Source organism: Pezoporus occidentalis, unplaced genomic scaffold, assembly GCF_034315485.1.
Source record: "Pezoporus occidentalis ecotype Australia unplaced genomic scaffold, CSIRO_AGI_Poc_V1 ctg83, whole genome shotgun sequence".
Taxonomy (NCBI): domain Eukaryota; kingdom Metazoa; phylum Chordata; class Aves; order Psittaciformes; family Psittacidae; genus Pezoporus; species Pezoporus occidentalis.
The window spans coordinates 4212448-4240424 of NW_026916192.1; the positions used below are offsets into that span (position 1 = coordinate 4212448).

Below are 27977 nucleotides of genomic sequence, written 5' to 3' on the forward strand. Positions count from 1 at the left end.
ATGCTACTTCATGGTTTTACAAAGATGTCCTTGTCAGGGTTGGCTCAGCTGGCAAAATCAGGCAAGTCTCTTTGCCTCTGTCCCTGCCATGGGCTGCAGGAGTCAAAAGGGATGGATGCAGTGGCTGCTGCTGGGACAGGGGCAGCTCTCCTCTCCCTTTTCCTCTCCTCTCTTGCAGGCTTTGGGATTGGTGTCATGGTCTCACGGAGCTGAGCATCTAGCTGGGATGTCAGGCTCCCTCCTCCCCACTGAGAAGAACCAGGCCACTGCCGGGATGCACTGGGAGCACTGCTCTGACATTTCGACTGTTAGTGTTTGTTGCACACAGTGGGAAGCTCAAAGGAAATTTGAGAGAGACCTGTGGGTTTTTCTTTTCCTTTCTTGATGGTGACAATGAAACACTATCAAAGGCAGAAAACTGCTGGAAACATTTTGCTATTCAAAATTCATCAACTAAGTAGTTTGTGCATTGCCAATTCACAAAGGAAGAACTAATAGCTCTGTGACTAATTACTGATTTGCTTTATTTATATATCAAATTGCCACTATGCTTTGTACAATGTATCGTAGAAAGAATTGAACAATGAAAGAAGGATATTTGCTTTTATGAAAGAAGCCAAAGCCTGACCTCTCCATCAGTTGGGTGCTGTGCATCTCCTTCGTTTTAATGGGTAGATGTATTATAGAATAATAGAACCATAGAATAGTTAGGGTTGTAAAGGACCTTAAGATCATCCAGTTCCAACCCCCTTGCCATGGGCAGGGACACCTCACACTAAACCATCTCACTCAAGGCTCTGTCCAACCTGGCCTTTACACCGCCAGGGATGGAGCATTCACAACTTCCCTGGGCAGCCCATTCCAGTGCCTCACCACCCTCACAGTAAAGAACTTCTTCCTTATATCCAATCTTCTAGTTCCTACTGAGGAGGTTTTTTTCCCTTTTCTCAATTCTCCCACCATTCATTCTAACTGCGCACATTGAGTTAATTACAAAATTAACTCAAATTGCCTGAAAAAAAAATTAACATCCCCCCCCTTCCCCATTCCACAGGAAAACATTTCTTTTAGGGTATTTCTGGTGAACCAGATGGAAAATGTTTAATTTTGTCATGTGTCCAGCCAGAGTGGCTGGGATGAGCTTCCGATGTCCAACTCTGATGCCTCCTTGCACATTGATGGTCCTGGGAAATTCAGGTGTCCCTCTTGGTTGGACATACTGCCATGCTGACAGTCCTGTCCAAGCCACCTCATCCCTCTCAGCTCTCCTTTCCTCCTCCCTCCCTCCCTTGGGTTCTATTTCAAAATCACAGTTCTAAAGTGAATAACAAAACCAAAATGAAATGTATACATTCCAGCTGTCTCAGATCTGGAGTGCCCTCTCCCTTGATGCCGCCAGGACAGGCTGGACCAGGTTCTGGGTATGAGTCTCAGTTCAACAGGAATAGTTGCGCATAAATTTTTTATGTAGAAATTTCTTATTTCTGCTTACAGGCTTAGGAATTAATTTACAGAGGTGTAACCTAAGATGTATGAAGCTGTGTACTGTGAGAAGGATTTATGGGTGAGAATACAGCAAAACCTGGTGGTATTTGTGTGAGGGCCAGGACCGAGTACTGCGCATCACTAGATGTCACTCTCGACCTGAATTTAGTTTCACAGGCTCAATTGATTGTCCTAAATTTTAATTTTAAATTATTCATCTTTTAGTCACACCTTCCCATCCTTTTACTTTGTTTTCCCTTGCATTTAACGCACAGGTGATGTTCCAGTTCATTGTAGCATCATCTGTTGTACATCAGTATTCTTCTTGCTTAAAACCAGGATCGAAATTAGGTAAAATAAAAATAGCCAAAATTTGCAATACCGTCAATTTCTGTGCTAGATATTCACTGGGGAAATAGAAAAGGCAGACCCCCCTGAAACAGGGTTTCCTTCTAACATGTTTGGTTGGTTTTCCAGTTTCATTCAGAACTTGTTGGCACAGTCATACAATCCATCATGTGAAATGGAGGGTGTCCATTTAAGCCCCAGAGATCTCCTTTGTTTTAAAATACTGGATTTTGGTTTATGTTAGAAAGCAGAGGTGATATTTAGGTGATGTATGTGATTTAATAATGTTCTCTTTTAAATTGCTAAGGGTTTCTATTTTGGTGCTTCTTGGTTTCTCCATCGAGCCAAATTTCTTTAATGAATTCACACTGAGGGGGCTCTGTTCATCCTCAAAATCTAAACAATCCCTGCAATAGAGCCCCTAATGTTCTCTGTCTCTTTAAAAATAAAGGTGCATGTAAGACAATTATCACTTTCAGGTGTGAAAAGGACCAGGCAGACTACTCCTCCCTTATGCCCTGGCTCTTCAGTGATTCCCAGCTCTGCTTATAGGCACTGCTGCCTCCAAAGAATGTCAATTTAATGGAAAGCAGAAGCACAGCATCTTCCAGGTTGGTTATTTTACTGCTGGCTTCCTCTGTACATAGGGCTGACTCTCAACATTCTGTCTCTTTTCATTTGGGCTGTGCAAAAGGTACCTGTTTTCTCTTTCAGTCTTACAGATCCAGGCGCAGTCTCTCATTTGGTCACTGAGCAAGATGTGTAAGCCCTTTTATCATACCAGCCCTTAATGTCAGAGTGTTTTTTATCCTGTATCTCAGTTACTTCCTTGATGTACCTATTAACCTATTCTAAGACATGACACTTACAATTGCAGTGTGTTTCCTTTAGAGGAGATACTTTATCCCTTTTGGTCCTTTCAGCCTTTTCTTCCTGTTTCCATTTGAAAAATGAACTGTTCTCTCTTCAATTACTCATCTTTTTTCCCCTCAATTCCTTTTTCTTGATTTACCTTCAGCATGTCTCCCCACATCACTTTCTGATGATTAACACCCATGGTATGCTCACTATCGCACTAGGTCAAAACCCCACATTACACAATGGTGTCATTAGGAGCTCTGGTTTCCTCTTTTCTTCAACACTGTTGCACAGAAAAAAAGAAAAAAAAAATTATAAAGCAGGTTTAAGCTGTAATTTTGAGGTGAAACAAGTTTCTTTGTTTTTCACCTCTAAAATATTTGGCAAGAACATTCCAGCTCTGCTGAAAAGTTTAAACGTTTGTGCTTGAATGAGAGGAGAAAATGTTTCCATGAAGTTAATGCTTCTGTTTGTTTGTTTTAAAGAATAATTTCAGTCAAACATCCAGTTTTTAGCCTGAAATGACTTATTTCAGGAAGTCTTTTTCTTGGGTACGAAAATATTTAAGAACATTCTTTAATGAAATGAGAAGGGATACAAACATTTTTTGACTTCTGGCTATTAAAGTATTTGAGGTTGATTGAAAGCACACTTGTCATAGGAGTTGTTTTTTTTTAACTTCCACAAAAGGCACAAAATCATTAGTTCACACAGAATTATCCACAATATCCTCCTGGAAAGCCCCAGGGGTTTAGCATTTTGAAGAGCAGGTAGGGAAATCTCTGATTCCTGGCATGTGAAGTCATGCCAAGGCTGTGAGGGATCTGGTGAGCAAGAGGATGAGATCATGCAATCAGGAGGCTGAGAAGGAGGCTTACACCTTGTGGTTGCATATAGAAGTGAAGGAAGTTTGGAAAAAGCTGTTCAGAATCTCTGTTAGTAAATCTGAGACACCTGACTTGTCTCCTTAGCCTAAAAAAATATAAGGGAAGTATGGCAGATGTGCACTGGTGGGTGGGAGTGGGACCAGACTTGGGGACCATGGGCAGCAGGACTTTTGGAGAGGTTGTGGCAAGGCAGAACAATGTGCGTCTTGAGGCAGAAGTCCACCCTGCTTGGCAGCAAACACCTAGCACCTAGTGCAAGTACTAAGGAAGAGGGAAAAGTGGTTACAAAGTCATCTGTGACACTGGCTTTTTCCACCATAGAAGGGTTTGAGTTTGAAGGGACTCTAAAGCTCATTCAGTTCCAATCCCCTGCCACAGGCAGTGTCACCTTCCACCAAATCAGGTTGCTCCAAGCCCCCTTCAGCCTGACCTTGAACACTTCAGAGACAGGGCGACAGTTTCCCTATTGTCAGAGTTGTTCTGAAGTGGAATATGCATTGCTAGTATGACACATTTGCCTTACGCATCGGACAGCGCACAAAGTGTTCTTGTTCTTCCATTTTGGTTTAAAACTCTCTTCCTCATTCTTTTCATTTTCATTGGAGAGTAGTTTATTTAAGCACTGAATTTCCCATGTGTTTGCTGCCCCGCATGAATCTGACATGTTTGAATCGATTAACTGAGAAGAAAACAAAGAAAATTACACCAGAGCCTTTATTAAGGGAAGGGGTAATTAACGACTTCAGATTAACTGAAAATGTTTGCTCTAGAAGTAGCAATTGAGCTCTGCTCTGATTAACTGCTTTCTCACAGGCTTTGTAACCTTGCAGGACATGCTGTCAGGCAGGTGGTGGAGGGGAAAAGACCATCTAATATCTCTGCAGAATCTTTATAAAAGAAACCTGTCACTTGCTTATTATAAAATGTTCTGTGGCTCATAATCACATTATTAAAAGAAATTCTTTGGGATTCTTTAATTCAAAGAGACAACCATAGTCTCTTCAGGGCTGAGGACTTATAGGGGGAATAGGCCAATACTAGAAATTTGATTCCGAATGAATTAGTTGCTATTCTATTTTAACCAAACCATTTAACATAGCTGTCAAAGAGACCTATTTCCCATGATTTCTTTTTCCAGTTGAAAAAGTTCCATCCTGTCATACTGGACATAGTCAGAATTGAGAATTGAGAGCACTGAAAGATGGACAGTCTTCTATTAAATATTTCTTTAGAAGATCTAGGCTTAGGCCCTGTTACATTTATCTGCCTTAGTTAAGCTAACATTCTTTCAAAGAATAAGACTTACTTTTAATCGGTTCAAGTGATTTAAAACTGTTTATACTAGCATATATTGACCTTCCTTTCTATTTGTACTGTCCTAAGTAACCACGGGAGAATTCATTCCTGATTCTTTCCTTCCCACACATTTGCTAAATATGGTCTCTTTTGGGTCCATCTACCCAAACATCTAGCAAGTGTGGGCTGAAAGGCTCTTGACTGTGTAGCTGATGGATCCTGTGTGGCTGTCAGAGCCTGCTTTCAGGCACAAGTTTCAGATCTGTTTCTGGCATTGTGGAGGACCTGCCATCAAGGTGAAGGAATGGGCTGGCCAGCTCTGCGCGGTGTCAGTCTCTGCAGCTTGTCTCTGACTTCCAGCTTGGGCTGGGGCTGCCTCCATTTGCCTCTTGCTTTTGCAGCACTGTCTTTTGGCTGAGCTCCTCGGCAAAAGGTCCGTAACTGTCAGCTAAAAGAGCAGGCGGCATTTATGCACGTTGATATATGGGGCTGAGCCAGGGAGCCCTGCCTTTGCTCCCAGAGTGGTCTATTGGCACCACTTCATCACTGGGCTTCCCAGCTTCCTCTCTGTGTGTTCTGTTTCTAGTCAATTAATATTCTATTCAATTAATATTCTATTCAATTAATATTCTATTCAATTAATATTCTATTCATGTTCTATTTCTGTTAATATTTAGCAATAGTAAAAAATCGCTAAGGAACCCAGCTAGTAGAGGAAAGAGACCCCTCTTCTAAATCTTTTAACTCCTGCCATGTTTAAAAATACTTACTTTGCGAGAGCTATATAGCGACTTCTGATTTTTCTCCTTTGCCTCTATTTGAAAGAGAAGAAATTTCAAGCTATGAACAGTCCATCTTCCAGAAATGTTTATTAAGGACTTTTAATCTCCAAAACAATTTTGATATGCTTTTGTGTCATAATAGAAGCCTCCATGTACAGGTGGGGAAACTGAGGCATGTTTTCTCTGTAGCTTCTGAACAGGGTTAGATTTCAGGAATGCCTTGCTGTTAATTCCCTCTTCTAATCACTAGACTCTCTCCTCCAACACAGATAGCAAAACCAGAGTTTATTGTTAATCTTTACAGGAATCTTGTATGTGAACCTGCAGGTGCTTTAGTGCTTTCGTCGAATATGCGCATATTCTTGCTGGAGGTTGAGGTGTTATGTTAAAGATTGCTGCTGTGCATGAAAATATTGCTGTGAAAATTTTGCATTGTATTTGTAATTCCTCAGGCAAACTTTGTTGCATTTAGTAGGAAATTCATGCTGGTAACTGATGTGTTGAGTGTTTGGATAGATCCAATGTACAGTAATCAATCATAATCTCAGATTCATGGCTCGGTGGTTTTAGGAGGTCACTAGAACATAAATATCAGCTCTGGAAAAGCAAACAACCAACTTCTACTTTTTTTGCTTTGAGTCTTTTCACAGAGCTGCCATAAGGAAACAAAGCGTCATTATCGTTTCTTTCAGTTCTCAGCATAAAAGGAAGTAACACTTAATAAAAGCCATTGGCTGCAAGATTTCATAAGAGAGAAAGAAGCAGAGAGAAAGGACGAGAACTGTGCTGTGGAAAAGCAGGTGTGATTCATGAATTAACTGGAGTTTTGAACCCTATGGGATACTGATGAAACAAACAATTTTCACAGACATGGATAATTCAAGAACACAAGACACTTTTTCACAGGTAAAAGCAGAAACTTGCTGCTTGTGTGGAAGTCCTATTTGTGGGTAACTAAAGAGCACATCAGAAACTGAAAATGACTGTATTTTATTGGCAGGGAATTTGCAGTAGATTGTTTAATGTAATTGATTATTATGTGATATGAGCTCAGACTGGTCTAATAAATCAGAAAGTGTTAGCAGATGTGTATGAAACAATATTTTTGTGCTTTACTCTTGAGAAAGTTGCAATGTGTGAGGTTTTCCTGGTGAAAAAAAATGAACAAAGAGAGAAAATCAGTCTTTCTATTGCTAGAGAGGATTTATTAATACTACATATTATCTGTGCTAAAAATTTCCATAAAGTAATTGGAGGGGAAAAAAAGTGGTTTATATTATAGGCAAATGTAGTCTTTTGACAATCATACTGGAATTTGAAGTGATTGATATGCCAGACATTAATATATATCAGCTTGCAGCACTATTGAGTTTGCCTGAGAGTGCCTGCCAGATATATAGCTGTTGTAGCATTCTGCTTGTTTCAATACTTGTGCGTTTGGAAGTCTGTTATCTGGAGAATTAAGCAGTGTAAAACTTGCCTGTAACTAGCACAGCCGATAGCATGTACTGGCAGAGGTGCCCTGGTGTGTGACCTGGAGTAGAGAGCAATTAGGAGAAAGAATGGCTGTATTACGTGTAAGCTGAGAACGTTTGATGGAGTGGTCTGAGTTAGTCCTGGGCAGCTGCCGAGAGTGGCTTGGCTAGCAAAGCATGGGGATAATCCAGCCCTGTTTTCATGATCCCCCTATTTCACCAAGTACAATATGTTCACTGAAAGGATTTGCTAAGCAAGGCTCTAGATGAACCCAGAGCAATTGCATAAACCAGGGTAGAACCTTTTTATTACTCTTTGGTTTGTCATAGAGGAAAAAGGGCACAGGGCAAATTGCTGCCTTTGGTTACCTACATACAACATCAACCTCCTTGGCCTTTGAAGATTTTCGTGGAGGGCAGTGGAACAGGTGATCAAAGAGTGAGTCATTTAGCTTGGCAGACATTAATTGCTTCACCTGAAGTAATAGAACCTGAAGTGTAATAAAATTGCAGGTCCCATCTGGCCCTATTCAGTATAACAACATGCTGAGGTTCTGGGGTCTATTTGGAGAAGCTGTTGATGACAGTGGTGTTGAAAAAGGCACAGATCCAGTCTGGAAGTATTTTTCCCTTCTCTGCTGTCTGCAGCTCGTGTTTTTATTGCTTGGCAATGACGCACAGGCCTGCAGCTTGTGAATCATTGCTCTTATTTCTTACTTCAGGTACTGCTGAGGTGGTTAGGGCAGCACAGATGTGGAAATAACCAAATGTTTGCCACCAGAAAGGGCTTACATGGATGAGAATCAGAAAACGGGAAACCAGCCAGATGGTGCCATTTTTCCCTTACTTTCACTCCCCAAGGCCTGCAATAAAGTGTATGCACAAAGCTCAGGCTGTATGATCTCCAAAATACTTGCAAAGCTAAAACTGCACCTGAGAAAAATGTGTGTTAAACTTTCTGTGAACTCCTTTGGAAACTTGACTCTGTCTTCCTGAGGCTTTAATCTAAGTCTTCTGAGAGCTGATAAAATCATGGTGCAAGGTGGAATGATTGTCAGACCTTTTGCTTTCCCACCCTGCTTTACTTTAATCAATGACTTTAAAGTACTTTATCCCCATGGCTTTCCCCTACAATTTTCACTGGACTTTCTGTTAAAGGACACTTCTCTTAGGTGATTGATTTCCCCCTTATCCCCTCCCCCTTTTTTCCTGGTCTTTCCCAAAGTACCTTTTTCACTGTGTATTTACCAAGGGATCGATTCCATTTAAATAAGGCCAAACAGTTCCGTATCTTTTGTTATCTGTGTTCATGAACATGTGCCCAGCCTCAGAAGCAGCTCTTGTAGTCTCTGGAATGGGTTATTGTTGTTAGACTATAAATCAGAAATCTGACGTTCTGCTGCTGTCTCTGGGGCTTCTAATGGCTTGACTTTAAGCTTTGAGTGGTCAGTTCAGCACAGATGTGGATTCAGAACAATCAGCTCCTTACAGCTAACATCAAATGTCAGATAGCACAGAGGACTTGACAGTTCAACTTCCTTGGTCCTGCTGGTGTTTGGAACCTGGGTGATTGTGGGTTCTGCAAAACTGCTGGAGGACATATGCTGTACCACACTGCAGAATCACTTGTAGGCAGACGAAAGCCTCGGTATGGAAACAGTTCTGTGTGGGAATCAGAGCTCACCTTTCCTTGTTCCATCTAACAGTGCCTCAAAGCCTGGGAATGTGTTTCTTGTGTAACACAAGATTGAAAGACCCAAGGAGGTTGCACTGAGTTTTCATATGTTTGCTACTTAGCAGGGAACGAAACTTAGCCCATTAAACAGAAGAAATGCCTGTGGGACAGGGATGATGTCCACCCTGAGGTATGTCTTCCTTGCCACCCATACAAAGGGGAAATCCCTTAGTTAAATTTTCTGCTACTGGGCCATTTGGAGCTCATTCTATCTTGTTTCATTCTCAGTATTGTTCAAGTTCCTGAAACTGGGAGCACAATGAATGTTTCCAAGCTGCTTTCTGAAGGAAAATTATTTCCTAAGCATAACAAAGGGCTTAAACCAGCATAAACAGGTGTCCAACTAACTGGTCCTGAGGAAGTTAACCTTGTTTGGAAAATGTAGTGTACTTCTGTAGGGAAGTATTAAGAACATTTATAAAGACAAGGATCATATTCTACTGAATCTGTCAGAGCGTAGGAGGAGGGTGGCAAGGAAAAAAAGCCCCTTTTTACCTACATGTTTTGCTAGGATGATTTATTAACAAACCAGAATCCTGGGGAAAAGTTAGGTCAGAAACAATACATTAGCAGGTGAATGCTTGCTGGGGTTCGTCCTTTAACTCTCAGACTGTTTTGATTAGAAAAAATGAAGTGTTTTTTCATTAAACGTTCCAGCTAAAAAATGCAAAATTCGTGGACACCGTGGATTCTCAGTTAGATGTGCATGGAATCAGTGTTGTGTTCTCTATATTGTGCTTCATACATATTCCATAGCAGGTGTTATCTAATATGATCTAATAAACATCAAGTGTAATGAAACGAATCTTGTTCAGCAGTTAATAATTTTAGCAGCCCAATTCTTGTTTGATCTGTATCTTTTCCAAGATGTCAGGGTGCAAAATGCGATTGTAAGCCTGTGAACAGAAAGATGCATGATTTTCTCCAAAATAATTAGATGTCACTGTTAAATAGTCTGGTAATCTTTGTTCCTTCGCAAGATTAATTGGACTATCACATTAACAAGCAAAGACGATAATCCCCAATAGTTCTTATCACTGTGAATTACTTTAATTACTGTAACTAAAGGCATAGAACACTTAGTTACAAACGGAAATACTTCTGTATGAACCCCTTCTTTATTCTATTTTAGTCCACTTTGTAGTATAGCATGTAAGTTAAATCTCAGTACACCATGAACTTACTTAGGTGAGTTCACACTGAAGTATTTTTCTGAAGTGAAAAATCATGGACACATATGAAATATGTCCATGAATATGAAATGAAAAATTCAGGACACCTACTGCATGTTTCTGTGGTGGCGAGGCACTGAAATCAATGGGCATTTTACTGTTGTACTGAATGTGCCTAGTGTAAATCTGTCCTTGGATGCTTTTGAAAATCATCCCATAGTAGCTACTTCAAAGGTAAACTGCCTCTATTTAGGTAATCCAGATTGCACTCGCTTAATTGATTTCAAATGGCACTAATGTTCAGCAAGCCAGCCTCTTACCATATAAAATCTTTATTTTTTTTTTTTTCATTAAAAAGGATTCACTTTATTCACATTTGAAAAACTTGTTTTTGTGAGGGCCAAAGTTTAGAGGAAACCAAATTTTTGTGATGGTGGGGGAGGGTGTAAAGTTGATTTACTAATGGCTTAAACATGACACAGAAAAATTGAACATGTTTGTCACTCATTGCACAAATCATTAGTACAAGCTGGAAGCCAGTTCACACGGGGAGCTCCTGCATTTTTATCAAGGTGCCTGCCTCCAGCTTTTGTAATACCAAGTGTAATGTAAAGCTTTCTGTAGATGTTTTCCCTTCCATTCACTGTAGCATTCTGATCAGGTGTACTTCTGGCATCAATGGGGCCGTTGACATTTCAATCATTGTAATCTATAGGAGAAATTGAAAGGTTTCACTGCTTGCTGTACGGTGAGTACACTTAGATCTGCCTCTGCACATGCCTAAGAATTCTGCATTCCTAATTTCTGTTTTGAATACTATCTGCAAATATATTTTGGTAGGTATTTGAAGGAAATCACTAGCAGGTATTTCAAATACCCTGTTAAGGTTACTTAATTTAGTATTGCACCTGCTTAATATGAAGTAAACAAAGCAGTAAAATCACAGAATCCATGAATTTTAGCAACACATCAGGCTTTTAGATAGACAAAATTCTCATTTGCAAGCAACTGGACTGAGATATAAAGGAAATGTGAGTGGAAAACTCATAAAAATACTGTTCAGAGACTGCTGTGAATTTTTATTTGAAGATGTAGAAGTATACAACTGTGTCTTTATACTCCAAGATTACCTCTTGGAAACAGCCACCTTAGCTTTACTTGTCAGTATTAATAAACTCACTAGACAATTGACACCAAATGGGTGTGGAGAGGAAATAAGAATGACCATTAATCTGCTGATCATATTTGAGTCTATCAGTACTGAAGAACTGAAGCACTGTAGGCATGGCTCTGCACAGCCATGGGCATCTCCTTTACTGTCGTAGATTGCCCATACCCTTAGTACAAGCCTGGCTGAAACAGGACCTATGATAGGATTTGGAAAGCATCATGGTATTTTTTTCTTATGAGGTGAGGCTTGCTGCAGAATGTTGCTCTATAGGTCTTGCTCTTCAGTACTTCATTGCAACGGTAATGCTGAGGCTGTGTAATACCCAACCAGGCACTGTCAGTTCTGATAAAACAGCACATGGCCTCCTAAAAGGAGGGGTTTTCAGGGAGCATCTCTGCATTGGAAATAAACTCTCATAGGCTGAACAAGGTTTGCTAAAATCTTTTAAATTTAAAATTTAAATTACTTTTCAGAAGGAACTTTAAGAAATGTTTAGGCATTAAGGCTTCTCAATTTGGGGATGTTTTCAAAACTGGACTAGTAGGTAGACTAGTTTGTACTGTACTGCTGTAGTATACACATGCCACTAGGTACCAGTCTATACCTTAGGTTCCTAAATATTTTTGAGACTAGCTCTTTGAGATATTTTTGTTGTTGTATAAAGGGCTATAATAATTAAGTACCAGTAAAAAATAAACTGCAATAGAATATGTTTGGGCTCCTCTTGCTGCTATTGAAAGTGGCAGAATTTCCAGTGTTTTCAAGGAAATCAAGCTACCATTTGATGAATATCTTTTTCTTTGAATAAATGTTGACAGATACTATTCAGCCAGATAGAGCCCTGAGCAAATAATGCAAAACATTATTACAGATGGATAATTTATTTGATGAATAGCAGCTCCGTTTGACAAATAGTCAAATTGGTCTATCTCTATGACTGGCTACAAAAGAGGGCATTACCACATAAAAATATTACATCAATCATCTCTATTGATATTTAATGTAAATTACAAGTGAAGGCTTTTCAGCTGCCCCAATCATAGAAGACAGCTACTCCCCTGTAAATATATGAGTGCACTCAGTACACTTTGGGCCAAGTTCAAACCTGGTAAAAGTGACTATATTAGGAGATGAAAGTGGATAACACCAGACTCTAAACTTTACTGTAACCCAGACTACGTCTGCTGTCTTTAAAATCACTTGAATGACATGGTCAGCATGCAGGCAGAGTGCAGCTTGGCATAATATTGCAAAGGAATGCAACTCTCCATAGTGAACAAAGCCAGTGGCTTTGACTAAAAAGGAAAGAAAAAGAGTTTTCTTTAAAAGCACAGCTTGGAATAGGAAGTTGCTACTTGAACTTTCATCACAGGTCAATCTGTATTGTATGCTGGCACTTAATTTTAAGCTTCTATACTGTACTTGCTTTGCAGAAAGTGTTGTACACTGTAGCGGGAAGGCACTGAGTCAGCAAAAAGTCCTCAGAAGGCTTTAGCTCAAAGTCACTTTATCTTGCTGCTGTGGGTAGAAAACAAAATCTTCTCTTCTTAAAAGCTGTATTCAAAATCTGGATTCCAAAACGAATGAAAATATGACCTATGCTGGGTAAAAAGTGTCAGCCATGTAAAAATAGCGTATTTCTTTTCATGTGGACAACACTAACATTCAGTCAGATTTATATCCAGAAATTCATGAGATCTCTATAAAGCAAAATAAAGCTACTACTTGGTTATTCCCTCCTGGATGAGCCCCTTTGCCGTATTGATCCTAACAGCGCTAAAAGGAAGATGCTGTTGTGGAGTGCAGAGGGTGAGGAAGAAGCCTTCTTGGCCCACCTTTCCTTTCTGGGTCCTGTGGCAGCCAAGAGCTGGTTTGTCTCTTACTCCTCGCAGCAAGCAGAAGAGCATGTTTAACATGGTTAATGTTTAATAAGGACAAGCATAAGGAATGCTTAACAGTGAAAAGCCTGACTAGACTTGAATGAAAATTTCTCCTCATTTGTACAGGGAGCAGGATTTCTGCATGACTTGGTTTTGTTGTCACAGGAAATGATAGAGCTCGGTGCGTATTATCTATGATCTTCACCAAACTAAACCTGAAATAATGTTTCACTGAATCATGCCAATATTTGTAATAATTGAGATCATATGTTTAGCTGACTGACAGCAGGATTTCTTGCTCTATCTCTCCATGAGTGTACATTCCAGGAGTCTTTTTGCATTAGCTTGCTGTCATATTATTATGATTCAGGTAGGATGTTCCAAGGAATAAGAATAAGCTGAGCAAAAGCCATGTAGCTCAGATTCCTCTGTAGGTAATGGAGAGAAAGAGTTGTCAGACAATGAGACAGGTCTTGCATGCGGTGAATTACCACCTAGAGAAGCCCAGGTATCCCCACTGACTGCATAGGAGTCAGAGCAATCCTGTGGTCAACTGAGGAAAGCGAACCAGCGTATGCTAGAGGATGCAAGTCAGGAAGAAAAGACACAGGAAGACATCAGCCAGTCTTATCCTTGGCCATTATCCACATTCTGCATGCCTTCCACTGCTTTGCTCAGTCAGCTGTAAATTACTCATATGATGTGGCTTTAACCCCTCTTCCTTGGCTGATGCTCAGAAGCTCTGGGGACCTTTCTGGAGTCCTTACAGTAATATTTCCACAGCATGAAAACTGCATGCAAATCCCCCCATACCTCTTAGAGCCTAATGTGAGACTGTGCTCGGTAAACAGACGCCCTGGAAGGGGTCATGTGAAATACTGTGTTGACAGCTGCCCAAGAATAAGACAGAAATCTCATATCTTGCCACTAAACACATTTTATGCATGTCTAGGCCAAAAAGATAAAAGCCTCACCCTTCAGAGTAATGGAGATACAGAGAATGCCTGGAGCCCCACACTCTTCCTTCAATTGTGAGAGTTGGTTTTTTTTGCTTCAAATCACTTGTGTGGCTATACTGAATTTTAGATGGGTGATGAAAATTTAATCTGTATTAAACGTCTCTAACCTGGCAGGTAAATTAATGCATTTTTAACACAATCTCATGTATTTCCTTAATGTGCATGCTTCATAATAGAAGCATTTCATTTTTTTCTAGGTTTTGTTATCCAACCTTGTATAAAAACATTCTGTTGTGCTGCACCAGTCACATTTTATCAGGAAATATAACGTGATCTGACCTAGTGGCATTTCAGCGGATAATATGACAAAAATTGTTTCTTTTTAGGAAAAAGAAAATATAACCAAAACAAACACAAGAATGAGCATTACAGAAATGGTGATGTGCTGAGAAAAAAGCCCCACAGATAAAAAGTGCTAAAGGTCAGGATCTGTTACTCAAGTCTTGTTAGCAAGTAAAAATACCATGCTAACACGTGGCTGCCAGAAACTGAAGCGAGCCAGATAGACTTCTGACAAATAATTTTGACAGTTCTCATAAGCTGAAAAGTGCCTTTCTTTGCCTCTCTTGTCTTTTGAAATGTTTCCTTCCTGCTTACAGGATGTGCAGTGAGAGTTAACAGAGATGTTAAAACAACAGGGTGTTGATAAAAATAACCTGTACCAAGTGCTGCCTTTTGTGTGCTCTCTGGGGAGTGCACTAACTGTCAGTAACTTGCTAACTAACCTTCCTGAGTTTGCAACATGCAGCATGATTTGCTTCTTTTTTAAAAACATTTTTCTTCATCCATTATTAAGCAAATTAAGAAATGTTCCCTGTTGTTTTAATGTCTTGGGCAGAATTTCACTGTAGTTTAAGGAGGCTTTCATGAAGGTAAGCAGAATGAAGAGCCAAAAATGTATTTTTTTGGTAAAAAGCAAAAACAATCCCAAACCAAAAACAATCCCAAACCAAATAAAAAAAACCCTTGTCTTGGTTTTGGCAGAGATGTGGATGCAAAGTTTCTTGTTTCTATATAGAATATTTGGCTGGAAAGACAGACCTTAAAGTACTCAGTGCTTGGGGCACTGCAAGGCATACGGAACCTGCTTGCACAAGAACAGGGATGGTGACCCAAATTACCTATATTGTAGAAACAAAATAAAAAATCAAAGCCTCATATTTTTTGTGTTGAAACTCTTGTTTTCTTGGCCACTGTAAGGAAGCATCCCTGAAATGCGTGCAATATATTGTGCAGCTGGACAACACCGTGAAATTCAAACGAGAGCTGAGCTTCTTCACTGAATTGCATACTGAAGAGAAGGAAATAAATACTTCTCTTAATCAGGCTGTGCCTTTGACATGAGGCTATGTTATCTTTATGTTTTCATTGGTAGCCTGCTGCAAATTCTTTGAACCCTTCTCCATACAAAAGGGTCTAACAGTTGCAAAAATACTATCTGGCTTCCTACCCAGAGTCTTCCTGTCTGAATAGGAACCTGCGCTTTAAAGCTCTAGAGCAAAAGAGCCTTAAGGCAACTCTATTTTTCAATTCAAATTTATCCATATTCTGTTTGCTTACCCAGAGCCTGTTCAGTGGGGAATTATCTTGTTAAGATCTGGTCGTATACAGTGTATGTGTGGTGTAAATATATGGCCATTTAAAATTCAAATACAGAATGTGGAGGCCATTGTAGGAACCGTCTGTGCCTCAGTGAGCATGAATGAATTATCAGACTGCTTTCATTCTTTCCTCACTGTTGACATTACTATTTGCAGCTGGGAGCTATGCCATAAGTTACCTTTCTATTAGCATTGAAAATTCCAAGGCTTTAAAACCAAAATATTTCTTCTTCTTTTACTCCCAGTTTTATTTGCAGGCAGTAAAACCACACAGTGTTTCTGTTGATCAGAAACTGGTTGAGATGTCGGTAAGCTAAAACACGTTTGGTGTAGTGTGGCTCTGAAAAAAAGAGAACCTGTAGGTTTACTGTTGTGTGACTTCTGTGCTGTGACTGGTTATTTTTACATTGCCCATGAGACTTGTTCCGGGTGACTGTGGTGCTTGGATGGGTGGAGAGGATCTTGTTCTGCTGCAGGGCTGTGCTTCTGGGGTTTTTAGCAGAGAGGGGTTTTTAGCAGATGTGCCTCTAAATATATGGAAAGCTGTAGGCGTAGGTAAAGTAAGTGGCTGTCAGGACATGAGGGCTGCTGGGGTGGCCTGACCTGCTGCCTGCTCTGCCTGCCTCAGGTCTGGAAGCAGCTTGGTGGCTGTTGATGGAGGTAGCAGTTATATCAAGAGGCACAACTGGCACCTCTCAGGAGCACTGATTTCTATCCACCTTCCCCCTCCCAAGCAGCTGACCTGGCTCTCTAGGGGTACCTGTTTCAGCTCTTCACCTTGTTTTCACTATGCCACTCTGGGTCTTGCTGCATTGTCCTTGAGACAGCCAAAGTCAGATTTACTTGCAGTGCTGAGATGCTTTGAGCTACTTTGCTCTGAACATATCACGGTCCTGGCAGTCTCAGCAGCAGGGACATAGGGGAACCCCTTCTCTGAGACAACTCTGCTGCCCCTTCCCCTTTCTCCTGGGATGAGCTCTTTACCTGGATGTCCACATGGAAGAGTTTGAAAAGGATTATTTGAAAGAAAGTTTTTCCAGCAGTAACTTATATCCTGGTGGTGAAGCTGCTCTCTGGGGGTTAGGAGGCTCTCTATATTGCAGCTAATCGAATGCTGGGGGTAGGAAGCACTGTATATTGCAGCTAATTGAATGTTGTTGCTAAGCTGCTGGATAAAAAAATCACAAGTTCCTGAGCTCTGGTGGTAAAACCTACGCACTCCTTCCAAATTCCCAATTCTGCTTGAGGACGGATATCACACAAGGAAACTCTTTGGTCTGTCTCAAAGGGAGCTTGTTTGTTCCTTCTACAGAGTCTGTGAAAAAGCTTTACCTACAGTGTAAGTGGCTGGAGTTCTGGGTCCATGGTTACACCATTTGTCTTTTTTCTTTGCTTGATTCCTGTTTGGCATTGAAATCTCCACCTGAGTCACTTCAAAGTGACAGACGTGGTGTGTAAGCTTATTGAAAGAAGGTGTGTAGCCTTCTTTTTTTGGGGAAAAAAAAGGGGGGGTGGTAATTCCGGCTTGTTATCATGTTTAGGTAAGTTTAAGTGACAGCTTTATCTGCTGATACAAACATCAAGTTCCTCCTCTGCCCCCCACCCTTCACCCTTGAAATTTCTAATGGTCCTGATTTTGCTTTCATGTTGCCTGTGTGCAGTACTTTACACTGAGGGCAAGACACAGGCAAGCATGCAAAATTGATGGTTTCACTTCTTACCAGATTTTCTAACTAAAAAATATTTCCTCCTGGCCGTCCCATCTGCAGATATTTCCACCCCATCTTCTACAATTGTAAAAGCCCCTGTATATTTGATATGTTGTGAGCTTTCACCAGGTTTCAAAGGGGTATTATATTTGCTGGGCAGGTTGCTGCTAGAACATGAAATATGAATGAAATTGTAATTGTATGGCAGTTAGCACAGCTGTAACTGTCACACGCGCTCTGTGTCCTGAATGGCCACATGAAAAAAACCCTCTAAAAACATTTGATTGACTTTTTTTTTTCCCCAGTTAAGCCAAGAAAAAATCCTCAAAATTATGAACATGGTGAAAAATAAAGAAGTGAGCATTGAAGACGCTTTGCATTTGGCACAGAAAGAGGTGTACGCTGAAAAGGTAAAGCCACTCCTTTGATCTATTTTCCTAGACATTCAAATGTATGAGCATGTTCTGGAAAGCCTGGGTGAACATCAGGTGCATGTCTGTATTGCTTTCAAAGATGTATTCCCAACTTGGGAAAACATCTACACTCCAGTTTATGTTAGGGACTAATGGCTAATGCTACCTGTAACCTAAGTAATGGATATCCCATGTAGATGCTGCAGCTACATTGATGTTATTACCTTGATTAAGTAGTTTAAATTTACATCAGATGTGTCTACATGAGTTTATTCCAAGTGTAGCATCAAGTACTTTAACAATACATTCAGGGTGAAATCCTTGGGGTGATACCATGAAGAGCCAGAGGAAAATGGTGGACCTAATCTCTGAGGAGTCTTCTACAGTTGGGCTATCCCTGGGGCATGACTGGTCACCATAAGAGGTCAGATAACTCAGCATTATGCATGGCCACACAAATGGCAGGCTACAAAGTACAAAGCCTTGGCCTGTGTGACTTCAATTCTAACATTGCCTATGGTTGACTCGGACCTTCCATCAGACAAAAGTTGGAATAAGTGTAAATATGGCTTAAAATTGGGTTTGAGTCCTACAACAACATAGCTTTGCTGATCATAGATCAATGGGACTGGAAGTTCTAGTCCAGAGATAATTTCAGGATCAGGCTGAGACAAAGCAATGTCATCTTTTTTTTTTTTTTTACAAAACCGTCATCTCTTCACTGACAATCAGAAGATGACGTTTTTCCATTTTATAGAAAGTATGGAAATTCCTTCCTGAGAAAGTAGAAACTGATACTGGTGAGTGAAAATGCTCTGAGAATGAGGAGGACGTTAATTGTGTGTATTAGAGCATCAGCCTTGAACTCTCCCTAATCCCTGCTCAGCCTCTCTGTCATTGCAATCTCTGCCCATCATCACCACACAAGTGCCAGAAGCGAATTCTTTGGAGAAATTCTCACTATTTCCCCTTCTGCTCGGATTTTTGACCCAGCCTCTTTATGCAGCATGTCCAGCAAACAGTGAAATCTTATCATGTGCTAATGACACAATCTGGGTTTTCCTTTTTGCACCGCAGGAGCTGAGAGAGATTCCGAGATAAATCTGGTGCTTTTTGGAATTTGTAAAATAACTTTCTGAACTGCTGATTAACTTCTTGGCTGGAAAGAAGTAGAAGCACAAATAAATACTAATAGAAAAGCAGCACAGGTTTTGCAGAAGGGCTGCAGTCACAAAAATACAAACTCAGCAGTGTAAGGCTGTGTGGAAATACATTCTTGGTGTAAGAAGAGAAAGGGTTTCTTTGCTACTTCTGCCATGTTAAGTTTTTGTGATAGCTAATTATTAGAACTCTCTCTTCTCCTTTCTGTCTTCCTGCTTTCCCTTTCATCTTCCATCCCAATCTGTGATCCCTTCATTAATTCAGTAGGACTTGTGGATGCTTTATATTTGTGAAAATCAAGTCAGAAGGATGCTTCCATGTATCTCCATGTGGAGTTCCTCTGCAAAGCCTCCAGTGCTGTTTGAATACTGTTCGCGAAGGGAGATTTAAGCTATGAATATGATTGGATTTGAGTGGACAAAAATTAGAGCAGTGTTGGACATATTGCTGATTTCTGTTTTTCAGGATTCACAGGATTTGCTAACCGGCTCCCAATTTAACTTCATCATCTACAAATACAAACATTATCGGTGGCAGAAACGAATTTTGCAGGTAAAACTTCAAAACTTTTGAAGCAATATATAAAAGCTAGAGGGTGTTTGGGCTGCTCAGTAAATGTTATGAGACAGCATAAAAATACCTTGTAGTTCAGCTACCTATCAGAGAGGTGGAAGATACTAAAAAACCTTCTATCTTTTATGCTGAAAGCATTCTGGGTTAGTATCTGAAACTCCCTCTACTGAGACCCTTGGGAGGGTATAGAATAGACTCTGAGCTAAGAGATTGTTTCACCTCTAAACCTCGTGATTGGTCACTGTCGTGGTTTAAGCCCAGCCGATAACTCAGAACCATGCAGCTGCTCGGTCCCTCCCCTCCTTCTTTCTCCTGCCTCTCCAAGACGGATGGGGAAGAGAATTGAAAGGATGTAAATCCCACGGGTTGAGATAAGAACACTCCAGTAACTAAGGTATAACACAAAACCACTACTGCTACCACCAATAATGATAAAGGAAATAACAAGTGGAGAGAATGCAACCGCTCACCACCTGCCGAACAATACCCAGCCCAACCTGAGCAGCGATCTGGGCCTTCCAGGTGACTTCCCCCAGTTTTTACACTGGGCATGACATGCTGTGGTATGGAATACCCCTTTGGCTAGTTTGGGTCAGGTGTCCTGTCTCTGCTTCCTCCTGGCTTCTTGTGCCCCTCCTCACTGGCAGAGCATGAAACTGAAAAGTCCTTGATTGGAGGTTTTAAACATCACTTAGCAGCAACTAAAAACATCGGTGTTATCAGCGTTGTTCTTGGGCTAAAGGGTTAAAAGTCAAAAACACAGCACTGCACCAGCTGAACCCAGGACAGTCACAAAGATGATTGATTATAGTAGATTCTGCCTGGGAGTTGCTCTTACTCACTGGCAGCAGTAAATGCACACAGGCGATGTGTGTATTTGCACACAAGTGATGTGTGCTGATGATACTTAAGTATCTGCTCCATCTGACAGGACATCATTTCAGCTGCACTCTCTAGAACATTAGAAAGAAATGTTCCTGGGGATATTTAGAAGATTTATTTGGCACTTCATCTCTGGTTACTGTATTCTTTGACACTGTAAACCCCTAAGGCTTTACTGACTTGTATGATATTAAAGCAAACTTCTGTTGATAACACTTGATAATGATTTCCCAGTTCCACAAAATCAGTGACAAAGATTTCATGTTGTTTCCAGGAAACTGGATTTCACTGACTTTTTCCTGCAGTTTGGACAAAATTTGATAATGAGCAAGTCATACATGCTAGAGGTTTTTTTTTGTTTGCTACATCTTAACTGTAGAAAGCATAATCTCTTTATTTCTCTCAATATCCAGTGGCTTTTGGAATGAAAAGATTATTTTTTTTAAGACATAAAGCTGATGGAAAAATGGAGAAAGCCATATTATATATGGAAGTTATAGGTCTAAAAATCTGAAGTAGTTTAATTCTAGTTCTCTAAGTTACCAGAAGCCATCAAAAGTCAGAGATAATAATGACAATGGTTCTGCTTTGGAGATTTCCTGCTATAAGCAGGATGGAGGGAAGGGCCAAGGTCGTAGCATTTGGTTGGCACGGTCTGCACTATAGGAATGAAAGGTGCCAAGAATCATTTATGACCAAAGGTAAATATCTAGCCCAGGTGAGATCTGACTCTTCTGAATTTGTCTTCTCTGTTGGCTCTATTCACTGAAGTTGGGCAGTCAGATAATATTCTCATCTTATTATGTCAACAAAGCTGTTTCTGCTCAGCGGGGACTGACACATAGAACACATACTGGAATCTGCCTATATCAGTTTTTAACACTGCCAATATAGATTGTCCAGTGGAAGAATAATAATCTTCTTTTGAAGCAAACAATTTCTAATTGCTGTAGTTGTGAGACAGCATATTCACGTGGTATTCAAGGCCAGGCTGGACAAAGCCGTGGGTGACATGGTTTAGTGTGAGGTGTCCCTGCCTATGGCAGGGGGGTTGGAACTGGATGATATTAAGGTCCTTTCCAACCCTAACTATTATATGATTCTATGATTATTACTGCTCCCTTCATCTGTATGTATACATATATTTTTATAGATACAGGAAAAAAATCTGTGATAGCTAAGATCTAAACTGAAACACAATAGTATTTAAATCGGAAAGTAATCTGTCAACAGCGTTGTCTTTTCTTGACACAGAAGTGGCTGTTGTAGAAATAGCCACCTCTGCTTTGTATCAATACTGGGGCATAAGTTGAATCTCTGCTGAGATGGTCATGCCATTAATTTGTGCTACCTCTACTTCTGAATGGGAAGTTTTTGCACTGGGTTGTATAAGACAAGGAGAATTTAAAATGGAATAATATTTCAGAGTGATAAATTGATGCATATTCATAAACAGAGATAGGGAAAGATGCTTACAATGAATATCCCTTTGTTTTGAAACTAAGTCAAATATGATACAGTATCTTGATGAAGTAATGTCATTTTTTTAAATTCTATTCATGGACAAGATAGATACATATTCTAAGCTGGTCCTTTGTCTACATGCCCTTGCATGGGAATATCGGAGATGCTCTTTCCTTCCCAGTGAAGAGCAGTGATGGCGTCAAGTAATGAAGAACTTTCTGTTCCAGATTGATTTCAACACAAGGACCATTTTTAACATTGAAAAAGGAATTATTAAGAAACAGTTCCCTTTCTCACAAGTCAAAGCCTGTGAAGATACTGAAAGGAGGCGTTTCAGCATTGTGTTTCATGGGCGACAAGATTATGAGCTGGAAGCAGTGTCTCTTGATGATAAAAGGAAGGTAAGTTTTTACAGTGTCACAGACAGATTGCTATAAATAACAACATGGTAGTACCCAGCAGGTCCTGATTGTAAATGGGAATTGTTATGATGTGCATTGTGCAAGCAAAGAATTAGGTATGTCTTTATTCTATCTAACTCCTTTTGAGTTCTAGGTTTAATTAAATATTTCAAGCAGTTATTGTAATTACACTTTACACTGAAACCCAAGAAACTGGAGTCATGACATCAGAACTGGCTCTTCACCTGAATGCAGACAGCCTGTGTGTTTAGGGGTGATTGAGTCTTGGAGCTTGTGTCATCCCCACTGCTGAAGTGCTGAAGCCAGCTGCACAATTTATGTTGAGGTACAAACTCTCAAAAAGAGTGGAAAAGTTTGCATCCAAGCTTCTGCTGTGGCCCCTCTTTTTAAGGTGCTTTTTGAGAGGGATTCATTTCTCATGAAACTCAATGCTTCACGTGCAGAAACTTTCATTCCAGATGAACAGTACCTCATGGTTGATTAACTTAATTTTCAAAGTAGATTACACTCAGCAGAAGAGCTCAAAAAGTAACATGTATTCAATAGTAAAAGCGCTCAAATATAGCCCTGTATAACAAAAAGAATGCTTTAAATTCACACCCACCTTAATCCATGCTATTTTCAACTAGGCAAGCCTTCATTTTCCTGCTGTTTGAGACTTCAAGCTAAGTCAATCAAGTACTATTTGGGCTTGAAGTGAGCTGAACAAAATCTTTGTCCTGGATTGCTTTGTATATGAATTAAAAAATAATAAATTAAAAATGTTTTACAGTAACCCCTCCAGAATAAAATTATATTCTCCTTACACTGATAGATTTAGCACTGTGGGCATAAAACCAAATGGCAGCTAAGTAGTTTGTCATCATAGAAAGACCTTATTTATTTTACGTTAATTTATTTTACCCATTTGGCTGCTGCTCAGTGTCATTTTTATACTTGAAAAATCCCCCTATTAATGTCTTATTCAAGGGAATTATCATGGAAAATATACTCTTTCTGCTGCCATTTATTATGTAGATAACATACCTTCTGAGCAGAGTCATACAGAGCAATTCATGCAAGAGACCAGCAGAGTCAAGCTTTGGAAGACCTGCAGAATGTGATGTGATACATGAAGGACTGTTGGATTTGCAGCAAAACACTTGTACATGCACTGAATGGGTGAAGTATGAACTGCACTTTTGTAGACCTTTGGGCTGCGGATTTCATTGCAATTTCTGATAAAGAAGAATTTAATTTGCTGATAAGTTAATTATTTAAATGTCTTTTTAAAGTTAAAATGTAAATGCCAAAACTGCATGGGATGAAATCACTGAAATTAACTGTTAGTGCAATAGTGATACGGAACAAAATGAAGCTCTGTTGTGTACTAGAGACTGTTACGTGCATAACTAGCACAAATAGTGTTCAGAGTGATTTTAGTGTGAGTCTTTATGTTTACCTCTTGAATTTTTACTTGATTGAAAATTCCTTTTTCAATCATTTTTCAATCATTTTTTTTTATGATTGAAAAAATTCCTTTTTCAATCATAAGGAAAAGGAGAAAAAGAAAGCAAAGCAGAGACGTATGAGTCCTGCTGGAGAATGTTGACTTACACTGGCCAAAGTGGTTGCTCCAAAATTCATAATTCATTCTCGAAATGTTCTGAGCTTCCCTCCCATGGCAGTGGCCAACCATGGTGGCCTAATGGGGTGATGGTTTTAGAGACAGGAATCGTTATTCAGTAGAAAATGGACCATCACTACCATTTTGTTCAGCCCCTAAACATCACAGATAAGCACGACTTTCGCTTCTGCTTATTCTATTACTGAACTAGTGAACCAGACACAGTGGTTTTACATAGTTCACTCCCCATTCCACAGACAACCCATCCTTCCCCTGAGCCAGATCCTAAAATACCTGGAAATTTTTGTACCATCAGAAAAAGAGAGAAAAAAAAAGTCTGACTAGCAAAAGCTAATGAAAAAAAATGTAACACTGTAATCATCTGCACAGAGCAATTATCTCAAAGACTTCAGAGAAAATGATTTTAATTGTTTTTAAAAGGCTACCACTGTAAATCTTGTAAACGCCATCCTCGAGCATGCCCAAGAGTTGTTACCTTGCAACATTTAACAAGTTTGTTAACAAAAAAAATTGATTTTTATTTATCTGACGAAGCAAAGCCCTTGTTGATTTCTGCTTGATGTTAATCCTCTCTTTTTTTTTGGCAAAGTAAATAATGGCGGAAACATCTGGAGATCCTATTAAACTATAAGTTCCTGCTTTAAAGAAAGGAGAGATCAATATAACTGCCAGCTCCATTAAACAATTCTTATCTCTTGGGCTGTTTATGTGGGAATAGCTGCAATTTGTATTTTATGTTTAATTCTTCTGGAGCAGCTAACCTTATTTAAATTCCTCATAGAACACCTTAATCAACTAGCCACACCTTGAAGAAAGAGTGGAAGAAAAGAAAGGTCTGATAGAACTGTCAGGATGATAAAGACATGCAGTAACCCTCAGGAAAAATGAAAATGTAAATGCTTGAATAAGAATAAAAAGTGCATACAGTAAAGCCCTGCTTTTTATAAGCAGCAGAGCAGAATCCTAGAGCAGAGACTGAAGCTGAAGATTGTGCTGTAAATAGAATCTGTGTATGGTCAGGCAATTTCTGCAAGGACTAATTTATCACTTAAATAGATAATACCCCAAATTTGGCACAGTTAGTTCTGATGGAAGCCCTTGACAGCAGACTACTTTGACCTTTTCCTGCCAGGTGACTCCTGGGAATGAGGAGGGACCAGGATCAGACCTTATGGAGTAAAAGCATATACAGAGGCATTTCTAAGAGAGAGAGAGAGTTATTGGACTATAAGATTGGGCACTAACTTATATCATGGTGACTTGTTTATAGCTTGGTGACAGTGGAACCTACCAGACACAGAAATTCTGAAGCCTTGTCATATTGTGCACTGCTCAGCCACACAGAGAATTCCTTTAAAAGTTCACAGTCCAAAAGACCCACCATCCCAAAAACCTGAAAGGAATACATGGAATGGGCTGGACAGAGAGTGGCTTAAAAATTAACAGAACTTGGGCAATTTTTAGTTGATAGTAAGATCTTAGTTTTAGCTTTCTCATTAGACGTGGCAGGCTGGAAGTTCCTATGTTATATCACAGTTTACTTATGAGTCAGATGAGAATAAAAAGCCTTTATCGTGAAGGTTCTATGCTTTGAGAGCATTGTACCTGTTCGTGGAAGATGCTATAAAAATGTGGAGACTTACTGACATTAGAAAATGCTTTAACAATGTAGTCGGTGAAGAATGAGCTATATCTCCATTCCTTGTCCTACAGGTACTTGGTACAACTACATGAAGGAGAATTGGCTTTATATTGCATAGATCTGGGAAGAAAGAACAGCACTGCAGACCCTGTAACAACTACAATTAATTTGACAGGTGGTGATGTGAGTGTCAGCAAGGAAGATGGATGCAGTACCTTTTCAATTCAGACCAAAGAACACAATTATTTGTAAGTATAGTTGGCAATTAATAATTTGTTAAAGCAGAAGTACTGAAAGCATGGTCAAGCAATGGAGAACAAAATGCAACAGTGGAGAAACGAGGCCATCAGAATTATGTAATTACCCCTCCCATTGTTCTGCAGTGATTTGATGAGTGTTTTAAAGAAGAATTAAAAGTACCACGTTGTGGGATTGAGAAGAGACATTGAAATACTGCCAACAAAAGCTTGTCTAGTTGTCATGTCAGGAGGCAGTGAAGAAATATGTCATTCAGCTTGATAGGCCAGCTGTGTGAACAAGTTCTGACTAGCTTGTGCAACAATCACAGTGAAACAGAGCTCACTGTTCACCTTCTCCCAAGGTGGAGAAGACGAGTTAGGAGGTAACTGCACCACAAAGTCAATATATGGCAAAAATTCAGCTCTCTAACCTTAGACACGTAAGCAATTGACTCTGTCTGAAAAGGTCAGAGTGAGCAACACTAGGCTCCTTTTAACCAGTAAAACAGCTGAACATCATTCTGATTAAATAAGAAATATCTGTGGCTGTATTAGTCAGCATGTTATTTACACTGCCTTGTGTTTATATATGACACTCTTAAATTTCAGGTTTCGTATACCCCTTACTGTCCAAAATAACAGGATGGAGGATGTCAGCAAGCTCCAGAATGAGTGGGTCTCTCTCATAGAAAGGTACTGTCAGCTGTGCAAGGGTGCCTCGCTGCCTCAGGAGGGGTCTCAAGGATGCACCTTCTCTGAAGCTGATTACGAGGATTTCACTGAACCTCTGAATGAACAGAAAGAAGAGATCTTCCACTTAGGTGGGAGCTCTCCAACAGCCAGTCTGAACAAGTCTTCAAGCCCCCAGACAAAGTTTACAGAGGGGGAATCAGCCTCAGCATCACCACCTCTTCCACGTCCCAGAAGCAAGGCAGAGGTTCCACCAGCCCCACCTGCACTCCCACAGCCCTGCAGCCTCACTCCATTGACAAAGAGAACCAAAGCCTTTCACTGGGATGTTGTTCCTTATGATAAGGTGAGGATGAAACTGATGGTATCTGTTACAGAAAAACAACACTGCAGCCTGTATTACAAGTTATCACAGAAGTACAGCTGTGCCACAAAACAACCTGGATGCCCTTTTCTGTGTTTGGATGAAAAGTGCCTCTGTTCTTTGTCTTTTTGCTTATCCTGTCACTCCCATATTTTTAGATTCAAAAGTCTGTCTGGGGATCGTGTGACCCATGCAAGAAAAAAATAGATGTATCCAGACTCTGTGACCAGTTCCAGATCCAGGAGACTGCATTATTTTTAGGCAATGAACCTTCAGTGAATCAGCACATCATGTTAGATCGAAAAGTTGCGCATAACTTCAGTAAGTGTATTAATAACAACTGTGTACTCCTATCTGGAAGCCTGGGGTGAGCACTGCATGCATTTTCTATTTGTACGTTCTGCCATTCAATAGGCAATGAGACAAGCTTGCGTTTAATTCATCTTTTAATTCAGTGTCCTTCTACTCATTTATAAAAGTAGGTCTAATGGCTCAGTTGCTCTAAATGTGGTCCTTAATGATGTAGAGTAGAAGCACTGAACTTCTCCACTTTCATAAAACATGTGGATGTGCCATTGAACTGTGATGCTGTTGTCTTAGGGCAGACATGTAAAAATCATGTATGACACCTGTGGAATCTCTGACTTTTCAGATTCTGTGGGCTATGCAGGTGAAACAAGTCAACAGAAAGTTTGAGAACTGTGCTGTCTCTTTCCTATATTGAACATTCAAGAACATTTCTGTAGGTGTAGATGGCTTGGTGTAAGAAGACTTTGTGCCAGCTACAAGCCACGTCACAGGAACACTCTTGGTTTATCTCTGGCTTAGACTGTGAATGGCTGTCTTGAATGATCCTGACCAGGATTCTTCCCTGTTACATCCCAAGTATGATTCTGCTGAAGGCCTGACCTATAGCAGTCTATCACACCTAATGAAGCAGTTCAACACATAGTTCTAGTCTTACTAATAAAAGGATATAAAGGTTTTTCAATTACTTTGATGAGAATTGGTAAATATTAAAGGAGCAAGAGTAATTGTTCTTCAAAGACTGCTCCGATTTCTATTACAGACATGCCTTTCCA

The 27977-nt window shown here is 40.0% G+C and overlaps 1 protein-coding gene across 5 annotated transcripts in view; it reads left to right on the top strand.

Annotated features, from left to right (window-relative positions):
• Positions 1-2364: 2364 nt before the first annotated feature.
• Positions 2365-27977, top strand: part of LOC134156181 (formin-H-like) — a 46280-nt gene continuing 20667 nt past the window's right edge. For 2 of the 5 annotated variants that reach the window (XM_062604028.1, XM_062604033.1), the window contains exons 1-9: positions 2365-2444; positions 6307-6562; positions 17724-17828; positions 19458-19544; positions 22139-22312; positions 23351-23499; positions 25674-25850; positions 26451-26877; positions 27054-27216. In XM_062604028.1, the coding sequence (XP_062460012.1) occupies positions 6503-6562; positions 17724-17828; positions 19458-19544; positions 22139-22312; positions 23351-23499; positions 25674-25850; positions 26451-26877; positions 27054-27216 (1342 nt within the window). In that variant the 5' untranslated portion in view covers positions 2365-2444; positions 6307-6502. Of the gene's footprint in view, positions 2445-6306; positions 6563-14441; positions 14530-17723; positions 17829-19457; positions 19545-22138; positions 22313-23350; positions 23500-25673; positions 25851-26450; positions 26878-27053; positions 27217-27977 lie in introns of those variants that run through there. The other 3 variants (XM_062604032.1, XM_062604029.1, XM_062604031.1) reach the window with 3 other exon arrangements.